This window comes from Ochotona princeps, chromosome 3, assembly GCF_030435755.1.
Source record: "Ochotona princeps isolate mOchPri1 chromosome 3, mOchPri1.hap1, whole genome shotgun sequence".
Taxonomy (NCBI): domain Eukaryota; kingdom Metazoa; phylum Chordata; class Mammalia; order Lagomorpha; family Ochotonidae; genus Ochotona; species Ochotona princeps.
The window spans coordinates 41,403,332-41,423,687 of record NC_080834.1 but is presented as its reverse complement, the minus strand read 5'-3'; the positions used below and the strand labels follow the sequence as shown (position 1 = coordinate 41,423,687).

Genomic DNA, 20,356 nt, shown 5'->3' with positions numbered 1-20,356 from the left:
GCACGCACCGGCCTGTTGCGGCTCACTTGGGGAGTGAAACAACGGATAGAAGATCCTCCTCTCTGTCTCTCTTCCTCTTTGTATATCTGACTTTCCAATAATAATAATAAATCTTCAAAAAAAAAAAAACTCTGTCTGTATCATTCTTGTCTTTTAAGTAGATGAAAATAAACAAATAGCTTTGAAAGATTCCTTTATTTGAAAGGCAGAGTTGCATAGAGAGATGGGGTGAGGGGAGAGGGAGTGGAGAGAGATTTTCGTTCTGCTGGTTCACTCCTTGAAATGGCCTCAGAGGACTATCCCAGGTCAATCCACGAGCCTGAAACTCCATCCAAATTTCCATCCTGGGTGACATGGGCCAACGTAACTGAGCTATTTTTCCCTCCTTTCCCAGACACAGAAGCAGGGACTTGAATTGGATGCCAAGCAGCCAGAACTCCAGTATGGGGTGCTGATATGGTATGCCAGTGTTGCCAATGGTGGCTTAGTTGGCTACAGTTATTCAGTTTGATTCTTTTTTTTTTTTAAATACATTCATTTTATTTTCAATGATGTTTACATAGTAGAGAGGGACACATGCCCATGCAGACCACCAAGTTGGATGGCGGGGGTCTAGGAATGGCAGAAAGTAGATGATCCAGTCTCATTTTTTCTTCTGGTATGTGGGGAAAGTGGAGTGGGAAAAGGAGGAGGGCCGCTCCCAGCAACCCACAATCTGATTCTTGGTAAAGCAAAAATAAATATCTATTTTCTTCTACATCATGGTTTGTGGATATTCTATGGGGTCCTTTAAATTTTACTTAAGCTCTTTTATGGTGTGGATGTGTAGGTATGTGTGGTCCACTCCAAACACTTAGTCTTTTGCCTCTGGTTTTTCAGATGTTGAGGGAAGTGCCTCTTTGGTGCTGGCATCTTGTGTCACTTCCGTTGGGTTTTTACAAGCAGAGACCACGGTCAGGGCAGCCCTCCCACCCTGTGCGGGGTTTCCAACCCTCTGACGGCTGTTCCTCTACATTCACTAGTAAGCATTTTCCCACAGAAGCAGTTTTTGCTCATTCTGCAGAACTGCTTCACTGGCAGCAATTTTTTTTTTGTATTATGTAAGCTTTTGATGATTTTAAACTTGAGCACAGATAATACACTCAAGGTAGCAGGACAGAACCCTATTAAGAATTCATAATGGTTCTATTTACAGGAGGTCTTTTAATGAAACTTCAGGGAAGATTAGTGTCATGGAAAAACCTGTGCATGGATTTCAAAACATTTTTTGCAACAAAAAAACTTAATTCAACTTTCCCATGAACTTTTTAAAGTCTCCACAAGTGATTTCTACAAGGGATTATTTCACTCCAGGTTGTGATCAATGCTTTCTGTAAATAACTGCTTTTCTTAATCCAGATGAAGCAGGTATTTGGCAATGAAATAATCACTTTGATAGGAAGGGAACCTAGATGTGAAAAGAAACAGAATGTCTGTATGTCATTTTCTTTGCTGTTCCAAACAGAGGTAAAATTTTGTTCATATGGGAGTCATCCACAGCTCATCTTGTGATGGCATAGAATAGGAATTTTTGTGCCATTAACCTGCCACCATATCTAAAGAGGCATTTTTCGTGGATGAAAATGCTGTTGACCGTTTATGGAGCACATACCTTATGCAAGGCACTGTGTGCACCAAACATGAGCAAGCTTCAAAACATCAACGGAAAATGCACGTTCAAAATGTTTTGTACCCAAATAAATTCGCATTTTTACTCCATTTTCACGAGCTGTTTGAAATACCCTTGAATCTAATACATTGTCTCATTTAATCTTTACAACGATCTTGTCAGATGGATATTGACTTCCATCATTTTATAGATGTGGGTTTAATGTTCAAAAAAAGTTAAGTAATTTTCGAACATGCGTCTAGTACGAGTGTACCGCAAAACTTTATAGGACGTGGGATTAAAGGTATGATTATTCTAGTGAAGAAATTTTGGTCAAAGATCTATTTGTTTAGTTTTGAAAGGCAGCTACAAAGAGACACAGGGAGAGCCAGAAAATATTTCCTTCCCGATGCCGTTAAACAGCCGCAACAGTAGGAGCGGGGCTGAGCCAAAACTAAGAAGTCAACACTTCTTCCAGGTCTTCCCTGTGGGTGCAGGGCCGTGAGGGCCCGAGCCGTCTTCCCCTGCTTGCTCAGCTAAATTGCCGGAAAGCTGGATGAAGTGGAGCAGCGGGATTCACATTGGCATCCCTATAACATGCCAGCATTGCAAGCTGTGACTTTACCCACAACTTTGGCCCTAGTTTTTGGTTGGTTGGTTGGTTGTTTTATTTATACGAAAGGCAGAGGTATAAAGAGAGAAGGAAATCAGACAGAAAGTAAGATTTTCCATCACTCCCTAGATGGTCACAATGGCCAGTGCTGAGCTAAGGTGGCACACTGGCTTGGAATTCCATCCCAGTCTCCCACAAAGGTGGCCGGGACCCCAAACACGGAGGCCATGCAGCTTTCCTAGGTACATTAGCAGGAAGCTGGGTCCAAAGTGGAACAACCCTGACTTGAAACTCTTCTCGTGTAGGACTTTGGCACCACCTTGTGTCACAACACTGGCCCCAACAAGTGACATCTTAACTATTATGCCAGTTGGACAACTGGCACGAAAAAGTCTGAAATAGTTGTTTTCATAGAGAACTCTTTGAAGACATGGCAGAAGCTGGGTTTTGAAGTACTATATATGGCATAATAACCCTGCAACTCAACACAGAAAAGTATGCTGTCCATGCATGCTGAAATGTATGTAATTTGAATTATTTTATTTTATTCAAGAAGCAGAGAGATAGGGCCTGCTGCAATAGCCTAGCGGTTAAAGTCCTCGCCTTGAACTCACCAGGATCCCATAAGGACGCTGGTTCTAATTCCAGTGGCCCCGCTTCCCATCCAGCTCCCTGCTTGTGGCCTAGGAAAGCAGTCGAGGACGGCCCAAGACCTTGGGACCCTGCACCTACATGGGAGACCTGAGGGAAGTTCCTCGCTCCTGACTTTGGATTGGCACAGCACCGGCCATTGTGGCTCACTTGGGGAGTGAACCATCAAACAGAAGATCTTCCTCTCTGTCTCTCCTCCTCTCTGTATATCTGACTTTACTATAAAAAAAAAAATCTTAAAAAAAAGGAGAAAGAGATAGGGAGAATGCTACCATCTTCTGGTTCAGTCTCCCAGTGCACCCAAAAGTCAGGGTGAAGCCAGGACCCCTCTAAGTCTCCCATGTGGGTGGCAAGGAGCCCAAGGATTTGAGCCGTCTCCTGCCTTCCAAAGTGTGCATTATTAGGGTGATTGTCTTGGGAATGGAGCACGACTTGAACCCCGGCACTCTGCCAGGAGGTGCAGATACCCATTCAGTGTTGTGCCTATCTCGCCCATGGCTGTTAGATTTTAGCTAAAGAGTAGAGTCCAGGGACGTTAGTGGGTGAGTTCAAGCAGTTCTTTATCCTCAGATGTTGACCCCATAATTCCAATATTTTTGTCTCTGTATTCATTTCCTAGGGCTGTTATAGCAAAATTCTGCAAGCCAGGTTTATTAAAATATCAGAAAACTTAGTTCTCTCACAGCTCTGGAAGCTAAAAGTTCAAGATCAAGGTATTAACACCTTAGAGTCCAGGCACTGGCTTTGGCTTGCTTGGGACACTGTTTTTCACAGAACCACATGGATTCCCTTTTTGTGTCTCTGTCCTCACACCTCCTGTGTTCACGCTGTTCTTCACAGCATTTGTCGCCTTCTACCTACTCTGTAATTCACTTTTTTGGCATTATCTCTTTGCCCAACTTCCCCTTTCTAGACTGTCAAATGCCAAGCACTAGGAATCTGTTTTGTCCACTGATATCTCGCAAGAACAACGCTGGCCACATTCTAATCATTCAACGCGATTACAGCAAATTGGATAGGACCGGTTCTCACCTCCTACGTGGTGAATGAGAGAAACTGGCATGTGGTTACTGGACTGGGAAAAACCATTGGTTACATTTTCTAATATTATTTCCACAGAGTAGGGAGGATTGAAATCAGTAAGGATTCACCAAAAGGGGTGTGTATATGGTTCAACAGAGACATTTGTGTGTATGGTTCAATATGTGGGACAGTATGATATTCAGTATGACATTATTGTTAAGATATAGGCATATTCGTAAGATATGGGCTAAAGTGAAGGTGGGTGTGTGTTTCATTGTTGGAAAACTCGACAAAATACGGGAAGGAAACCTATCTAAAGCCCGAGCCTCCGGAAGGCTGCCGCCCATTCTTCTTAATCAACAGAACAGCCCTGGACTTCCTCAGACAGCTCCCTCAGCACACATTGGGCTTTGTAGTTGTAAACACATCTGCAAAATGGTGTCTCTTTGTAGTGTAAAACCTGTTTTGAATCCCAGTCATGTAATGCAATGTAATTAATGAATAAATGAATATTAAAGAAAAAAAAATTGAAAGCAACTTTCAAGTTTTTTTGTTTCCTTACCTTTCTTCTTTCTGCCCTACTTTCTATTGTTCACCACCTTTTATTCTATTTTTATTTCTAGCACTATGTGTGGAAATAAAAATAGAAAATACATTTCATCAAAAGCATAGATTATGCACAAATGTCTGCTGGATTATGATTTTCATTACTCTTACACACATTTTCTCCTTGTCTGTGTACATATTTTTAATAAAGCCTGGGATATCACATAATATTTTGAATTTTTACAATACGTTAAAAGTGTCACTAAATTTTCTTATCAAAATCAGAGGTAGGGAAAGTAGTTCAACATAGTATCTAGCCAAAGATACTGTGCTTTTTCAAGTCAGACCATGTGTATTATGGGAAAATAATGTCCCTGAAATATGGGGTTTGCATTCTAGAGATTCTGGTTGAAGAATACTTGAGAAGTATTTATATCTGGAATTTCTAGTTTGCCAACTGAAGCAGTTCATACACAAGCTCTGGGTTTTTCTCCCCATAGTCATTTCGTTTGGACAGTCCAAAGAGGGGTTGAGTTGGAGGTTCTAAGAATTCCTTACTAATGCAACTGTAGTAAATTTCCTATAATCAAGTCAACTTAATACTTTGAGGCAGTTAAACTTGGTGCCAAGATTACATGTTTCAATACCTTAGATGGAAGCAAGGGTCTAGGCAGTCTGTCTGTGGTAGGAATGAATAGTGTAGAAGACCATGTTTATCTGTATTCATGTGTTTGTAGGGAGGGTTGGCAGAGAGTGTGCGTGAGAGTGCAGTCTGCCTACACACCATCTCCGTGTTTTACAGAATAGAGCTGTCCATTCACTGATGCTGAACTGAATTGATACTATCATACTTGCCTCTTGTGACTAAAGATAAGATAAATCATTAACCATAAGTGTCATTTGCTAAGGCTTGTGTGTTTTGCATACATTATTACATATGCACCTTCAGAACAACTCCGAGTATTACTCCAACTTACAGATGGAAACTAGGTAACTATGGGAAGTGACATTATACCACCCTTTCATTTTGTGCAAGAATTAGAATGCTTCATGTGGGGTTAAGTCAACATGGTATCTTCTGGTATAATTTATGAGCAAATGAATAGAAATATGAAGAATTAACTTAAGGGTGTTTAAAATGTTAGCTGCGTAAGTAAAATAATCCATAGAAACACTTAGAAAATAAATATTTTTGTTGTTCTTTCTAGAGGTTATTTTAGCCTGCAAAAACCCAAAGAAGACCACTTCTTCCAGATTAGAGTGGAAGAAACTGGGGCGGAGCGTGTCCTTTGTGTATTATCAACAGGCTCTGCAAGGTAAGAAGCTGTTCACTTGATCAAGCCAGAGCAAGAAAATGCCAGATACAGCCTAAGTCCTTAAATTTACAAATGAGAACAGGACATGACTGATTACTGAAAATGTGTCTTTGTAAGTGCGAGGTGAACTGAGATTTAAAACACAACAGCCACAGAAACGGGACAGAGGAGCGAATCAGGTGAACCCAATGCAGTCCCTGCACCCTTGGCTCTGTTTTACAAGATACAAAGCAAAATTGTTCTTACTCAGCCACGACTTAACTCTTGAAAAGAATGGAATGACAAATGGTGTCAGATTGGGACAGAGACCGCAGCTCAGTAAGAGTAACTTCTTAGTGTTTCCTTACTTCCATCCAGGAAAGGAGGTTGCTACTGAGAAACGGAATTGAGACTTTTGAACGGCTCATTACAGTGACCGATTTCAGTGATCTCTTTTTTGGCTCCTTATACATTTGGTATGAATTGTTGCACATTTATTTCCACTCTCATCCTGTTGAACATGTGATATACTTTTCATCTAAAATGTTGATGACAATTCAAAGTGTTAGATGCCCAATGATAGAGGCACAGATGAAGTAAGAAATGGCATGGATTATTATCAGCTCAACTGAGTCTTTTTTTACTTTCCAAGTGTGTGTACGCGTCAATTTTTCCATTATAAGTATTTTTAAAGTTGGAAATACAACTTGACATGGATAATGAATATTATTGTTTAAAATAGCTCTACAGTAAAAATCCTGAAGCAAATTTTAAAGAATGTAAAGCATTAAGTGGAAAAACGATTTGAAAATGCATGGAAAATTGAAAATATCCCCTCTTTTTTATACTATCAAGTCTGTGGGAATGAAAGTGCTAATAGCACAACTGTCTTTATTCGAATTTTCTGCAGGTGCCATTTCTGGTATCTAGACATTCTTTAAAATCACATTTTAATTCTGTATATGTCGCTATTAAAAGCTGGCCAAAAGAGTGGAAGACTCTCCCCTCTTCCCCTTTTCCTCTGTGGCAGGATCAGGTTGGCTGTGACAGGTGCAGTCACTGACAGACCCAGCTCTCCATCGATTTTAGAGACATGACCATTTTTGCAACCTAGAAAGGGGATGAGACAGACATTTGGATTGAATTCATAGAGATAAAATACAGAAATGTTAAGAGTATTGTTTAATATTCTAAAACAATTCTTATAAATTAAAACTAACAGCACATGTGGCTAATTTTAAGTTTTAAAAACAAGTTCCTTAGCAAGAATGTCAGTACCTTTGGTTACTAAATGAAATAACTCCAGGTATTGTGTAGAAAACTCTTCGCATTATCATTAATTTTGTCACCTTTTTGTAAAAGGTGATTTCAAAGATCGGGCTGAGATGATAGATTTCAGCATACGCATCAAGAACGTGACAAGAAATGATGCTGGGAAGTACCGCTGTGAAGTTAGCGCCCCCTCGGAGCAAGGCCAAAACCTGGAAGAGGACACAGTCACGCTGGAAGTACTAGGTGATACGCGTGCACTTACTGTCTCCGGCTGCATGGCTACCTCCTGGCTCTCACCTCCGTCCTTCTCTTCTGCCCCCTTCCCCACCTCCATCTCTCCTTCCCCACCCTCTTTGCCCACTTCCATCTCCATTTCCACATCTTCTGGGAGCAATGAAATGTTCCTGACCAGGCACACTGCACAGCAGAGGTCCCCACCCAGTGGTTGCAAGAGGTCACAGACATCATTCTCCCAGTGAGGCCTTGGCTGTTTTTCCTGTCACCTCATTGGCTGTGCAAATTTTATAGTTGGTCCTTACCAGAGCATGTCTCACTGTGCAGGCCTAAGCCCGTTCCTGATGCTCCCCCACGATACGCAGGAGCACTTTCTCAAGACTGGCAGGAGGTTCTGGCATAGGTATTGCTTCTGCCACCACTGTTGGCAATTAATATATGCTAGGCTCTCCACATACCTAATGAATTTTACAGACGAGGAAATAAAAGATAAATATTTTCCCAAGGCCATTCAGGCACAGAAAGGGTCGTTAACCCCAAAGCCAGTACGCTTACTTAATATAGGAATCACTGGTAGAGGTTAACAGCTTATAATCATAATTGGTAGAGGAACATGATCTCTCTCTCTCTGCTTTTTGAAGATTTGTTTATTTTTATTGAAAAATCAAAGATGCAGCGAGGAGGAGGAGAGAGAGAAGATCTTCCATCTGCTGGTTTACTCCCTAAGTGGCCGCAATGGCCAGAGCTGAGCCAATCCGAAGCCAGGAGCCAAGAGCCTCTTTGGGTCTCTCACTCAGTCCTTGACTGCTTTCCCAGGCCACAAGCAGGGAGCTGGATGGGAAGCAGGAATGCTGGGATTAGAGCCTGCGGCTGTATGGGATCCTGGCGTGCGCAAGGCAAGGACGTTAGTCACTAGGCTACTGCACTGGGCCCATGGTCTCTTTCTTTGGTGTCAGCATGAGCTACCAAACATAGGGAATAAAATAACTTGCCTTCTCTCTTGTGTGTGTGTGTGTTGCCTACACTCCTCCTGAAATATTGGTGATATATTAGCATAGAAAAAATTTAAATCAGACCCTTGCGGCAGATTTAGCCAGTGTGTGTGTTGGCTCTTGCCATGTAACATGTAGAACGTTCCTTTGTTAGCTCATGGTTCTGTGGGTCAGAAGTTCACAGCGTGGCTAAGTTCTCTGCCCAGGCATCACCTGGACTGAGTTTTTGTCTGGAGGCTTCTAAGAAAATCATGGTGTTGGCAATCTCACTGCCTTTGCTGACAAAGTTGTCCATTAGTTCTGCCTGTCAGCTCGAGGCCTGTTCCCAGAGGCCACCCCACTGCCTGCCACCTGGGCCCTTCAGAAGTGTGTCAGATCCTTTGTGTGCTTTGAATCTTTCTCTTCTGTGACCAGAGAATACTTCTCTGCTTTCAAAGCAGCGGTATGATTAAGTCAGACCCATGTACCAAATCTCCCCATCTTAAAAGACAATGGATTTGGGGCCCTAAATACAGCTTCAAAACGCCTCAACAGTAGTACTTAAACGAATGTTTGAATAATTAAAGAGAGAATATGCATACCAGTGATATGGGACCATCTTAGAATTAGGCCTACGACAGCCAGCTCTGGGATTTCCCAGGGGTTAGGTCATCAGCTCAACTCTTTACTGGCCAAGTTCTTCAGAACATAATAACCCTGATTTCTGGATCAGGCATTTTATAACTTAGCCAGTTCTATGTAGAATGGGATTTTAGTTGAGTAACAATGCCAAGAAACATAGTCAGGTTTGCCTTCTTTTCAGTACAGTTGATAAGAAAACATTAAAGCCGTTGATTGGTAAGGGGCTGGCATTGTGGCACAGCAGGTTAGGCCAGGTCCTGTAATACTGGCTCCCTATGTCACCTGTGGCCCGAATCCCGGCTGCTCTGCTCCCGATCCAGCTGTCTGCGCATGTGCCTGGGAGAGCAATGGAAGAGGGCTCACGTACCTCGGCTCTGCCACGCACGTGGGTGACTCAGAGGAAGTTCCTGGCTCTGCTTCAGCCTTGTCTGGTCTCACACACTGTAGTCAGTTGGACAATGAAGCAGCAGATGAATATGTCGCTCTCTCTCTCCCTCTCTGTGTAACTCTTCGTTTCAAATCAATTAATTAAAAAAAAAGGCCATTGGTGAGGAAATTAGTTAAGATTGTTTATCTAAAAATATAATAGCTGCTGTATTAGCTGAAGTCATGATTGTTTAAAGAGGTAAACCTTTGAACTCTCAGTGAATGGTTCAACATAGTAGAATTTTTTTTCCCCTTTAGTGAAACCTAGATAGCTTGGGCAAGGGTGGTGATGGAATTCTGTTTTACTCCATGAAATTTTTAGAGAGAGATGGCCTGTTAGGGTCTTCAATATGTGACTTTCTATTGACATCTGCCAGGGAGTGGGCGGGTCCTGGAGGTTTTCAGGGGTCAGGCTTAAAGTGGCATATATTACTTTTGCCATATTCCATCAGCAAGAACTCATGCTTAGGACCCCATCAGGCAACAGTGGGACTGGCACTGTGGTGTCTACTCTGAGCCCATGAAAAATCAATCTATTGACCAAGTAGTACTCTCTCCTAGGTAGGTAGAGTGAGTATATTTTTGCTGCCTACTTATAAATAACCAACAACACGTGATTTTCATTGTTCAGTGGCTCCAGCAGTTCCGTCATGTGAGGTCCCCGCTTCTGCGCTGAGTGGGACTGTGGTAGAGCTACGATGTCAAGACAAAGAAGGGAGGCCAGCTCCTGAGTATACGTGGTTTAAGGATGGCATCCGTTTGTTAGGGAATCCCAGGCTTGACTCACAAAGCACGAACAGCTCCTACACAGTGAATGTGAAATCTGGAACTCTGGTAAGCTCATTTCAAGGGTTGGGCTAAAGGTTCCTTGCATTTGGATGAAAATATGCTTAGATCATAGGTGACTGGGGGTGGGGGGTGGGGGGTAACAGACTGATGCCTTGCATATTAAGTAGAGGGAGAAGTGAGTAGCCGGAAGATGGCAGCACCTACCCATGGAAATAATGGCAAGGACCAACATGTGAGATGAGGGGGCCACGTAGGGAAAACAGGACCTGAACGCCCAGGGTCATGTGAGTGCTCTGAAGCAGGTCAAGCCCAAGTCATGGTAATTGATCAGGAAGTTTTTGATAGCCGGCTTCCTGGCCTGGAAAATGACCAGGTGCAGCTCCATAGTTACAGCTCCAGGGAAAGGCAGGAAAGCTCATTTGGGGATAGCCTGACCCTGATGCTAACCCTGCCAGAAGATGGATTGTAGTTAATCCATAGTAAGGTATCAATCAGGGTCATGGAATGTTTCTGTGATTCTGAGTCATCAGCCTTTGGACTTGTGGCTTGAGTGCCTGTTAATTTAGATTTCATCCAGATTTTCCAAGTGTTCTTTCTTGAAAAATATCCCGATTGTAAGGTTTTTCTAGAGAATATCGATAAGAACCTGTAAAGAGGCTCTGTAACATTCACGACATTTTAAGGTGCAGATATTTGGCACAATGATTTAGACTGCACTTATGATACCCACATCCCACATCAGAGTGCCTTTAAAATTTTTATTATTTATTTTTATTTGAAAGCAGATTTACACAGAGGACAAGAAACAGTAGAATCTTCCATCAGCTGGTTCACTCCCCGAGTGGTTGTAATAGCAGGAGTTGAGCCAGTAGGAAGCCAGGAGCCAGAACCTTCTTCAAGGTCTCCCTGGGTACAGGGGCCCAAGGACTTTAGCCATCCTCTGCTGCTTTCCTAGGCCATAAACAGGAAGCTGGATCAAAAGTGGAGCAGCTGGGTCTAGAACCGGTGCCCACATGGGCTTCTTGTGCTGCAGGCAGAGGATTAGCCTGTTGATCCACCACACCAGCCCCTGAGTCTCTGTGTTTGAGTCTTGGCTCCAGCATATTTCTACTAATATGCCCTGTGGGAGGTGGATGAAGTGGATGGGTCATCGGGACCCATGTGGAAACCCAGGTTGAGTTCCAGGCTCCTGACTTTAATCTGGCCCAGCTCCGTCTTGCAGTTGTCTAAGGAATGACCCAACAGATAGAAGATATCTTTCTGTCTCTTTCTCAACATCTCTCTCTCTTTTAAGTAATTTAAACTAAATACAATTGATATTTCTCCTTATTTCTTTGGCTTTTCAAGGCAAAGAAATAAGGGGTAGAAGTAAAAAACAATCATCATGTTTGAATTATTTTTTACTTCTACTTAAGTTATTAGCAAATTACATAACAATTCAGAAATATCAACTTCCAGAACCATTATAAAAGACATTATCAGAAGAATCTTAAAGGCATGAGAGTAATCACAGTTTTAAAAGGAGGGGATAGCATTTCTTTCATTCATTGAGTCTATAAGAGTACAATAAAATTTAAAGCTAAATTTTCTGATACATAGTCAAGCTAACTGGTCAAATGACTAAAAGAAAAGGATATGGAGACCTGCGGCTCCCCTTGCATAACGTCACACTCTCGCCCTTCAAGCAGTCGGTCAGCACCGTGAGCAGGTCCACATGGTTTTACACCGAGAAACTGGGCAGAAAATCTGCTGTCACACTTTGCTATATTTGCTTTTCGAATTTATTTTTTCCTCAGAGCAGGTGATAAAAGCCCTAAGGCAAGTCTGAAATGATACAGATTCACTTTCCTAAGCCTCAACCCACCCTTGAAATATCTTGTGATATCACAGGAATACACTCAGGGTTTGCTGGAATGGAGTGTGTGTGTGTGTGTGTGTGTGTGTGAGAGAGAGAGAGAGAGAGAGAGAGAGAGAGAGAGAGAGAGAGAGAGAGAGAAGAGGGAGAGAGAGAGAAAAAATTGAACAAAGTCTTTGTTGTACAAGTGCCAATGGTTTTCTTTTAACTAACAGTTACAGAGTTCTGGGAGATCATTTGGGGTTTTAGTCTAACTTGTTATTCATACATAATCTTGGCCCTAAATACATGGCAAATATTCTGAAGGCATTCTGGTTTTTGAGGACAGTGGGAAATAATCTCACAGAATGAAAATAAACCAGAAAAAGCTTTCTATTCCACTAAGTGGAAGAAGAGCCAGAAAAGAGGGGAATGCAGAGTGGACAGAGAAACCTGGGAGGAGAGGAACTCTCGGGTCAGACTCTCGCTGTTTTTGGTGATGTATGCTGTGGCAGGGTCCAAGGCAATGAGGAGATGCTCTCCTGGCTGGGGCCACAGTGACTGCTGCAGTGGTGAGGATGTGACTCCAGGGTCCCCAAAGAATGACCGGACAGCCCTCTCATCCTTGGACTCTCCCTGGAGGGTGCTGCCAAGGAGTCCAGGAGGCCGTTCACACACCCGCCTACCTATGCACCCACATGCCTTTCTTGCTTTCTTTATATTTTCCTCCCTCCCTCTCTTCCATCCTTCGTTCCTTGTTCCCTCCTTCCATTTCATTTTTCTTCTTGTCTGTCTTCATTTTTTCCAGAAACTTTCCAAGGGGATGCAAGCACTGATACAAGCGACTAAGTCTGTTACATCTCAGGCTTGCTTTCGTTTGCTCTGGCAGGGACTTGTGCTAGACATCATCTATTCAGAATTTTCAAAAATTCCAGGTTTGATGAAATTTGCAATCCTGTAAAAAAAATACCAATTGAGATTTCCTCGGCCCCAAGTCACTTGCTGGCAGTAACTCTGCTTTGCGGAGGAAGCAGTCACTGCTGCTCAGAGACCCCTGTGCCTTACGAAAGTACGTGGATCCTTTGCTAAGGAGGCCTTCATTTATGGATGTTAGCCGAGAATTAGAAATACCTAGGTTCTCTCCCTTTTTTAAAGATGTATTTATTTTTATTGGAAAGGCATATATACAGAAAGGAAGAGAGACAGAGAGAAAGATATTCCATCTGATGGTTCACTCCCCAAGAGGCCACAACGGCTTGAGCTGAGCCAATCCAAGACCAGAAGCTCCTTCTGGGTCTCCCACATGTGTTCAGAGCCCGAATGTTTCCTGCCGTCCTTGACTGCTTTCCCAGGCCAGGAGCAGGGAGCTAGATGGGAAGTGAGGCAGCCAGGATTAGAACCGGCGCCCATACTGGATCCCAGCATGAGCAAGGCGAGGACTTTAGCCGCTACGCTGTCGTGCCAGGTTCCAGAAATACCTAGACTCTTTTTTTTTTTTAATTTATTTTTATTATTTATTATTTTTACTTCATTAATTACATTGTATTATGTGACACAGTTACGTAGGTACTTGGGTTCTCCCCACCCCTCCCCAAACCCTCCCACCATGGTGGATTCCTCCACCTTGTTGCATAACCACAGCTCAAGTTCAGTTGAGATTTCCCCATTGCAAGCATATACCAAACCTAGAGTCCAGCATCTTATTGTCCAGTCAAGTTCAACGGCTTCTTAGGTATACCCTCTCTGGTCTGAAGACCTCAATTCAACATACCGCATGATCCAGCAATAGCACTCCTAGGAATATATCCAGAATACTTGTTTTATGAGAAACCAACATGCACTCCTATGCTCATAGCAGCACAATCAGTAATTGCAAAAACATGGAAACAACCAAAATGCCCATCAACAGAGGGTTGGATAAGAAAGCTATGGTTCATCTACTCCATGGAATACTACTCAGCTATTAAAAAAAACAAAATGCAGTTCTTTGTGGCCAAATGGGCCAAACTGGAAACCATAATGCTAAGGGAAATGAGCCAATCCCAAAAGGTTAAATACCACATGTTTGCCTTAATTTAAGATGATATGATGTTATGTATAACATGTTATGTTATGAATGTTATATGTTGTGTATAAACTAAAATTGAAGTGTAGGTGAGGTGGTCACAGAAGGTGGCTGGGAACTCGCACTTACTTTTAACATATTGGTTACTCATTACTATGTCAATTAATCCCATAATGATGTAAATTTTTGCTGATGGTATGTTGGAGCTTTCAATTGACTGGGAAATACCTAGACTCTTAATGGTGCTGTGTGTGATGCACTTTGAGCAGTGCGCTTTCCCTTACTAACCGTACTGGTACCACACACCATAGCAAAACCGAGAAAATAAGCTTTCTTCTGCATATTTAACAATTTCTCCATCAAATTCGAGAGAAGGTGTAGCTATTTACATCTTGAAGCCAGAGTTTTAAAGTTCTGAATGATTAAACTGGTAAGAGTCAGTTAATGTTAAAATACAAGGGACACAGTAATTTTAGAAGTTTAGTGGGAGGACATTGCGACCGTTGTCAGCAAGCACAGGATTACAGTTGATGGGACAATATTTGTATGATAAACAACTGAATGGATGTCTTGTGTGTGACTGATTGGATATCCTTTGCATGAGAACAACTATATGGCTACCTTTTGTATACCTGATGAGATATCATTTGTATAAGAACAGTTGAGTGGGAAGTAATATACAAGGCAAAAGGACTTCCAAACTAAGACATAGAAACAGTTGATGGTTCTGTTGATGAACTAAGTATCTCTACCCTAATCCTGTATGACCCTCAGCATATAAAGTCTGTTGCCCCTAATAAATTTTGGCTATTGATCATCAGTCAGTAGTCCATGTGTTATTATCCGCTCCGTGCACCAAGTCCATCGCTGCAGGACAGCGACAGTTTAGTACCAAGTTTGTTTCTCTAAAATTTATCTTTGCTTTTCCCCCCACCAATAGCAATTTAATACAATTTCCAAACTGGACAGTGGAGAATATTCCTGTGAAGCCCGTAACTCAGTTGGATATCGCAGGTGTCCTGGAAAGCGATTGCAAGTAGGTAAGATGAAATCCTGGGAGAAGTTCACTGCTAAAGTGTGAAAATAGCTGAGGCTGAAATGAGTAAGAGACAGGGACGGTGGGATAATTGGAAGAAGAGATAGAAGGGAATTTTTAAAATTAGCTTGATATATTATAAATGAATGAACATGGATTTTAATCTGTCTCCCGCAAAAAGCCAAGAATATTTAGTATTATCCTTCAGAATTTTTATATGTTTCAAATAAATGTTTGTGATAGGGTCTTTTTGAGTCACCTTTCAGACAGGAGCTGCTTAGCTCATGTTTGTCTCGCAGCGTGTGAAGTGAGGACGGCCAGGAGTCTGTGGGGGTTCCATTTGCAGGCTTCCCATGTACGAGCCACAGTCTGTTAGGCAAATTATTCATCCTCTGTGTCTCTCCATCTCCCCAGAATGGACCTAGTAAGAGGTCTTTTTCTTAGACATGATACGAGTAAGACGATGTTTGAAATTGTAAGAATTGTTGTAATAGTGGTGGCACACTGCGAACTAGATAGAGTTCCTAATGCCCAGTTCTCAGTTCTTGTGTCCCCGAGCCATTGCTGGTGTCTGAGGAGTGAACCAGCAGAGAGAGCTTTTTTGTTTGTTTGTTTCTTAAACTAAAATAAATATATGTCAAATACTTATGGATAATAGGTGGCCGTAGAACATTACTGTCACATGTTCTATACCTTAAGGTAAACTCTTAGAGTCCAGAAGATGTGATGTTAAATCTTTTCCTTCCAAGAGAATTTGGCGGCCTTTAAGGAGGAATAGCAAGTCCCATTGCAAGGATGTTTACCCACCCATATGGGAAGAATATGTGGTTAATAGGGAATCTGTCACATAAGGAAAAACAACTTAGAGATTATTAACTTGGGTCATTATATTAAAAATCCTCTCAAATCTATTGGTCAACATTAAAAAAAAATCTTTTCTAGTTTATATGAGTTTCAGAATATATTGTTTCTTTCATTTTAGTTTAAAGGTTTATTTGTTTTTATTGGAAAGGCAGATTTACAGAGAGAAGTAGATGCGGAGAGAAAGATCTTCCATCCCCTGATTCATTCTCCTGATGGTAGCTAAGCTGATCCAAAATCTGGAGTCAGGAGCCTCTTTTGGGTCTCCTAACATGGGTGCAGGGTCTCAAGGGTTTGGGCCATCCTCTGCTGCTTTCCCAGGCCATAAATGGGAATTTATGGGAAATTAAGTGGCTGGGCATGAACCAGTTGCTCATGTGGGATTTCAGAACTTGAAGGTAGAGGATTAGCTGATTAAGCCATGGTGCTGGCCCCTGTGTTTTTAGTTTTAATAATGTGGCTGAGTTCTTCTTTGAGTGAAAGCTATGTAATTTGAGTATAGTTGTGTAAGAGAGAGGGATGAGCTGGAGTTGGTACCTGAGGGGTTGCAGAGTACCCAGGAGAGCTGCCCCTGGCAGCAGAACACTGAGAACAGGAGCTTTCTTCACATTTGTGGAGTCAGAAATTCATCATTTATTTTTTTATTTTCATTGGAAAGGCAGATCAGAGTTATGGAGAGTAGCAGAGAGATCGAAAGATCTTCTATTTGCTGATTCATTCCCCAAGTGGCCACAATGGCCAAAGCTGAACCAGTCCGAAGTCAGCAGCCAGGAGCTTCTCCTGGGTCTCCCGCATGGGTGCAGGGTCCAAAGGGTTTGGCCTATCCCTGACTGCTTTCCCAGACCATGTGCAGGGAGCTGGATGGGAAGTGGAGCAACCGGGACATGAACAGGCACCCATTTGGGATCCCAGTGCATGCAAGACAAGGATTTAGCTACCAGGCCATCATGCCAGGCCCCACACATTATTTTTTAGTGCCCTTAGATGTAAATGTATTTTGTCTACTTGCATTTCAAATCTTATTGATTTTTTTAAAAAAAGATTTGTTTATTTTTATTGGAAAAGCAGATTTACAGAAAGAAGAGAAGACAGAGTAAGATATTTTTCACCCACTGGTTCCTCCCCAGATGGCCACAGCTGCCAGAGCTGAGCTGATCTTATGTGAAACCAGGAGCCAGGAGCTCTTTTAGGTCTCCCATGTAATTGCTGGGCCCAAAGACTTTAGCCATCCTTTACTGCTTTCCCAGGGCATAAGCAGGTTGCTGGGTCACAGAAGAGAAGCAGTTAGGACACGACCCAAAGCCCATGTGGGTTCACGGCATTTACAGATAGAGGGTTACTCTGTGAACCACGATGCCAGCCTGTAATTCGTTTATGAAGCTCATCTTATTTGAGGGGATGATGTTTCAGTATAGCATCTTAAGCCTCTGCCTACAGCATTAGCATTCCTATCAGCTCCCTGATAACACACGTGGGAAGGCAGCAGAAGACGGTCCAAGCCCTTATGCCTCTGCACCCACATGTGAGACCCAAGAAAAGCTCCTGCCCACTGCTTTGGACTGAGCTTGCCCTGGCTGGTGCAGCCATCTGGGGAGTAAGCCATTGGATGGAAGATTCTGTCGTTGTCTGTCCTTCTCTTCCTGTAACTCTGCCTGTTAAAATTAATTTTGAGAGAGTGAGCAAGTGAGCAGGCACACTGAGAACTGCCATGCCTGCACAGCCAGGAGTGGCCAGCGAAAGCCAAAGTTCACTGAGTCAGACACTCAGTGCAGGGCTTCTACTTGGCCAACAGGGAGCCAGCGAAGGAGCCAGCAAAGGAGCCAGCAGCTGACATTTATAGTCATTCATAAGCAGTGATTGGAATTGTTGGAAAGTATCCCTTGCATGATATTTTTGAATTATCATTAAACATTCATATGAACATGTTTAAAAATTGGAACGTTAGTTAAGTGTTTCCTAATTTCATTCTTATAATATATAAAAACCTCTGATTCTCACCATGACCTTGTATTGTGGGCACTGTTTCTGTTTATTTTGCTTACATTTATGAAAAGATTTTATGTACTTTTACTTGTAATTCAGAGATTCAGAGAGAGAGTGAGAAGGAGAGACAGAGAGAGAGAGAGAATGTTTTCCATTTACAAGCTCATTTCCCAAATGGCTGTAACTATTTGGAGCTGGGCAGTTATGAGCCAGGAGCCAGGAGTCAGGAGGTTCATCTGGGTCTCCCACTTGGTTGCAGGGACCCAAGAACTTGGGCTAGCCTCTGCTAGCTTCCCAGGCAATCCCTGGAGCTGGATCAGTAGAGGAATAGCTGGGACTCGATCCAGTGCCTAATTGGGCTGCCAACACAGCAGATGGAGGATTATCTCACTATACTACTGTGCTGACCACTGCTTCCATTTTTTTAAAAAAAAAATTATTTATTTTTATTTGATTGGCAGAATTGTAGAGTAGAAAGACAGAGAGAGAGTTCTTCCTCCTGCTTTTTCACTTCTCAAATGGCTGCTGTGGCTAGAGCTGGGCCAGTCTAAAGCTGGGAGCCAGGAGCTTCTTCTGGGACTCCCACATTGTTACAAGAGTCCAAGGCCTTGGGCCATTCTCCGTTGCTTTCTCAGGTCACAAGCAGGGAGCTGAATCAGAGGTGGAGCAGCTGCGGCACAAGCTGTGCCGCAGGTAGAGGATTAGGTAGCTATGCCTCTGCACCAGCCCCAGAATTTAGAAAGTTTGGCAAATGTTACTGTCTTTTTTTTTTTTTTTTTTAAGATTTACTTTATTTGAAAGGTAGAGTTACAGAGAGAAGGAGAGACGGAGCTAGCAGCTGGAGATGCTGTGTGCCATCACTGACTTTGGAACTATATGCCTTTGAAAAAAATGTTTGCTTCCAATCAGTGTTTAATTCTGTGAATTTTTACATCTCCAAGTGAATGTCAAGGAATCCTACATGAGTAAATTTTTATTTCTGGGTAGTCAACCTTTTTAAAATTTAAGATCCTTGCAAAAGTGAATTCTATTAACATTTCAATCAGTTTTGAGCCATGTCCTTGGCAATAAATTAGCTGAACAAGCTACCAAAACATCAAAGCTGCTTTTTTGTATAACTCAAATGGGGGGCTTTTTGAGCCCTTTTCTTTGAGTCTCCACCCCTGTCCATCTGTCCCACGTGGATTCATGCAGGGTTTTCATGTTCTAGATGACCTCAACATCAGCGGCATCATAGCGGCTGTGGTGGTTGTGGTATTGGTGATCTCCGTGTGTAGCCTTGGTGTGTGCTATGCTCAGAGGAAAGGCTACTTTTCAAGTAAGTGAACTTCCACCCCTTCTTACGGATGTAGTTTTTTTGACATGCTGTTCTAGGGATAGAAGTTCTAGAAAACTCTGGAGAATGCTGTTTGTTGATTTTCTACTATTGACAATGTCTGTGATGACATGCAGGTGGGTTATGAAGCATCCTGACAACTGTAGGAAGAGAAGATAGAATTAGCTCATTCTAGAATTCCAAGAACAACAGAGAATGTGTGAGGCACCCAGAGCATGGTACATTGCAGGGAGCCTCTTGTGTTCATGGTAGACCAACATTTATGCTGTATCTATATGTATTTGAGATCTTTTCCCAAGTAAACCACTATGTGGTAGTACAGTAGATTTACAAGAAATGGATCAGATTTTAAAGTGTTTTAACATCTGAATACTTTTCTTCACTCCTTACCTTTAAAATTATCTGAGTGCTCAAAAGCAGTATAGAATTCTGTGACGAGACCCATTGGCAATATACGTAAGTAGAATTTTTGTAGTGGAATGCTAGATAGTATATAGAATTAACAAGTGTTAGACTCATTGTTTTAGAGTGAACATGAATTCTAGAATTTAGAAAAATTTTCATACCAGTATCTGGATCTTAAAAGGAATAATGAATAATACCCAAGTTAAGCATTAAGTGTGATAAATATTTTTTCAATGAACATGGATTCAAGGAGGTTTTCTATAATTAAGGGTAATGACTGTAAATTGATAACCTTTGCTCATGTTTATAATGTTCTACTCCATACTGCTGTAATAGAATCTTGTGAATGGAGTCCAGCTGTGTCCCCCTGGTGGCTTACCCGTGCAAGTACAGATCGTAAGATGCCTGAATAGGTTTAAAATTTATCATCTGTGTATTTTTAATGAGGAGTTTTTGAAGAAAATTTCCTTAAAATAGTGAGTTAATTAAAGTGTATTCTTGCACACTAGGAGTTTATTTGCTAAGAATGTTGCTCCAGAATTAATGTGGCAGAAAACTTTCCATGACACTCTGACTTGTAATTAGGATAAGGCGTGGAAAACTAGGATGCAAAGACCAAATTTATCTCTTCCCCACACTTGTTTGTAGGGCCATGAGCTAAAAGTGGTTTTTATAGATGAGTATTTGGAATCTGTTTGATGACAGGAAGCAGTAACTTTGAACTGA

General features: G+C 42.1%; 1 protein-coding gene across 1 annotated transcript in view; it reads left to right on the top strand.

Moving 5' to 3' along the window:
- JAM2 (junctional adhesion molecule 2) overlaps window positions 1-20,356 on the top strand; it is a 69,673-nt gene that overhangs the window by 44,707 nt on the left and 4,610 nt on the right. The window contains exons 3-7 of the mRNA XM_058661738.1: window positions 5,690-5,797; window positions 7,139-7,291; window positions 9,953-10,155; window positions 14,950-15,049; window positions 19,100-19,207. Coding sequence (XP_058517721.1) covers window positions 5,690-5,797; window positions 7,139-7,291; window positions 9,953-10,155; window positions 14,950-15,049; window positions 19,100-19,207 — 672 coding nt within the window. The remainder of the gene's footprint in view (window positions 1-5,689; window positions 5,798-7,138; window positions 7,292-9,952; window positions 10,156-14,949; window positions 15,050-19,099; window positions 19,208-20,356) is intronic.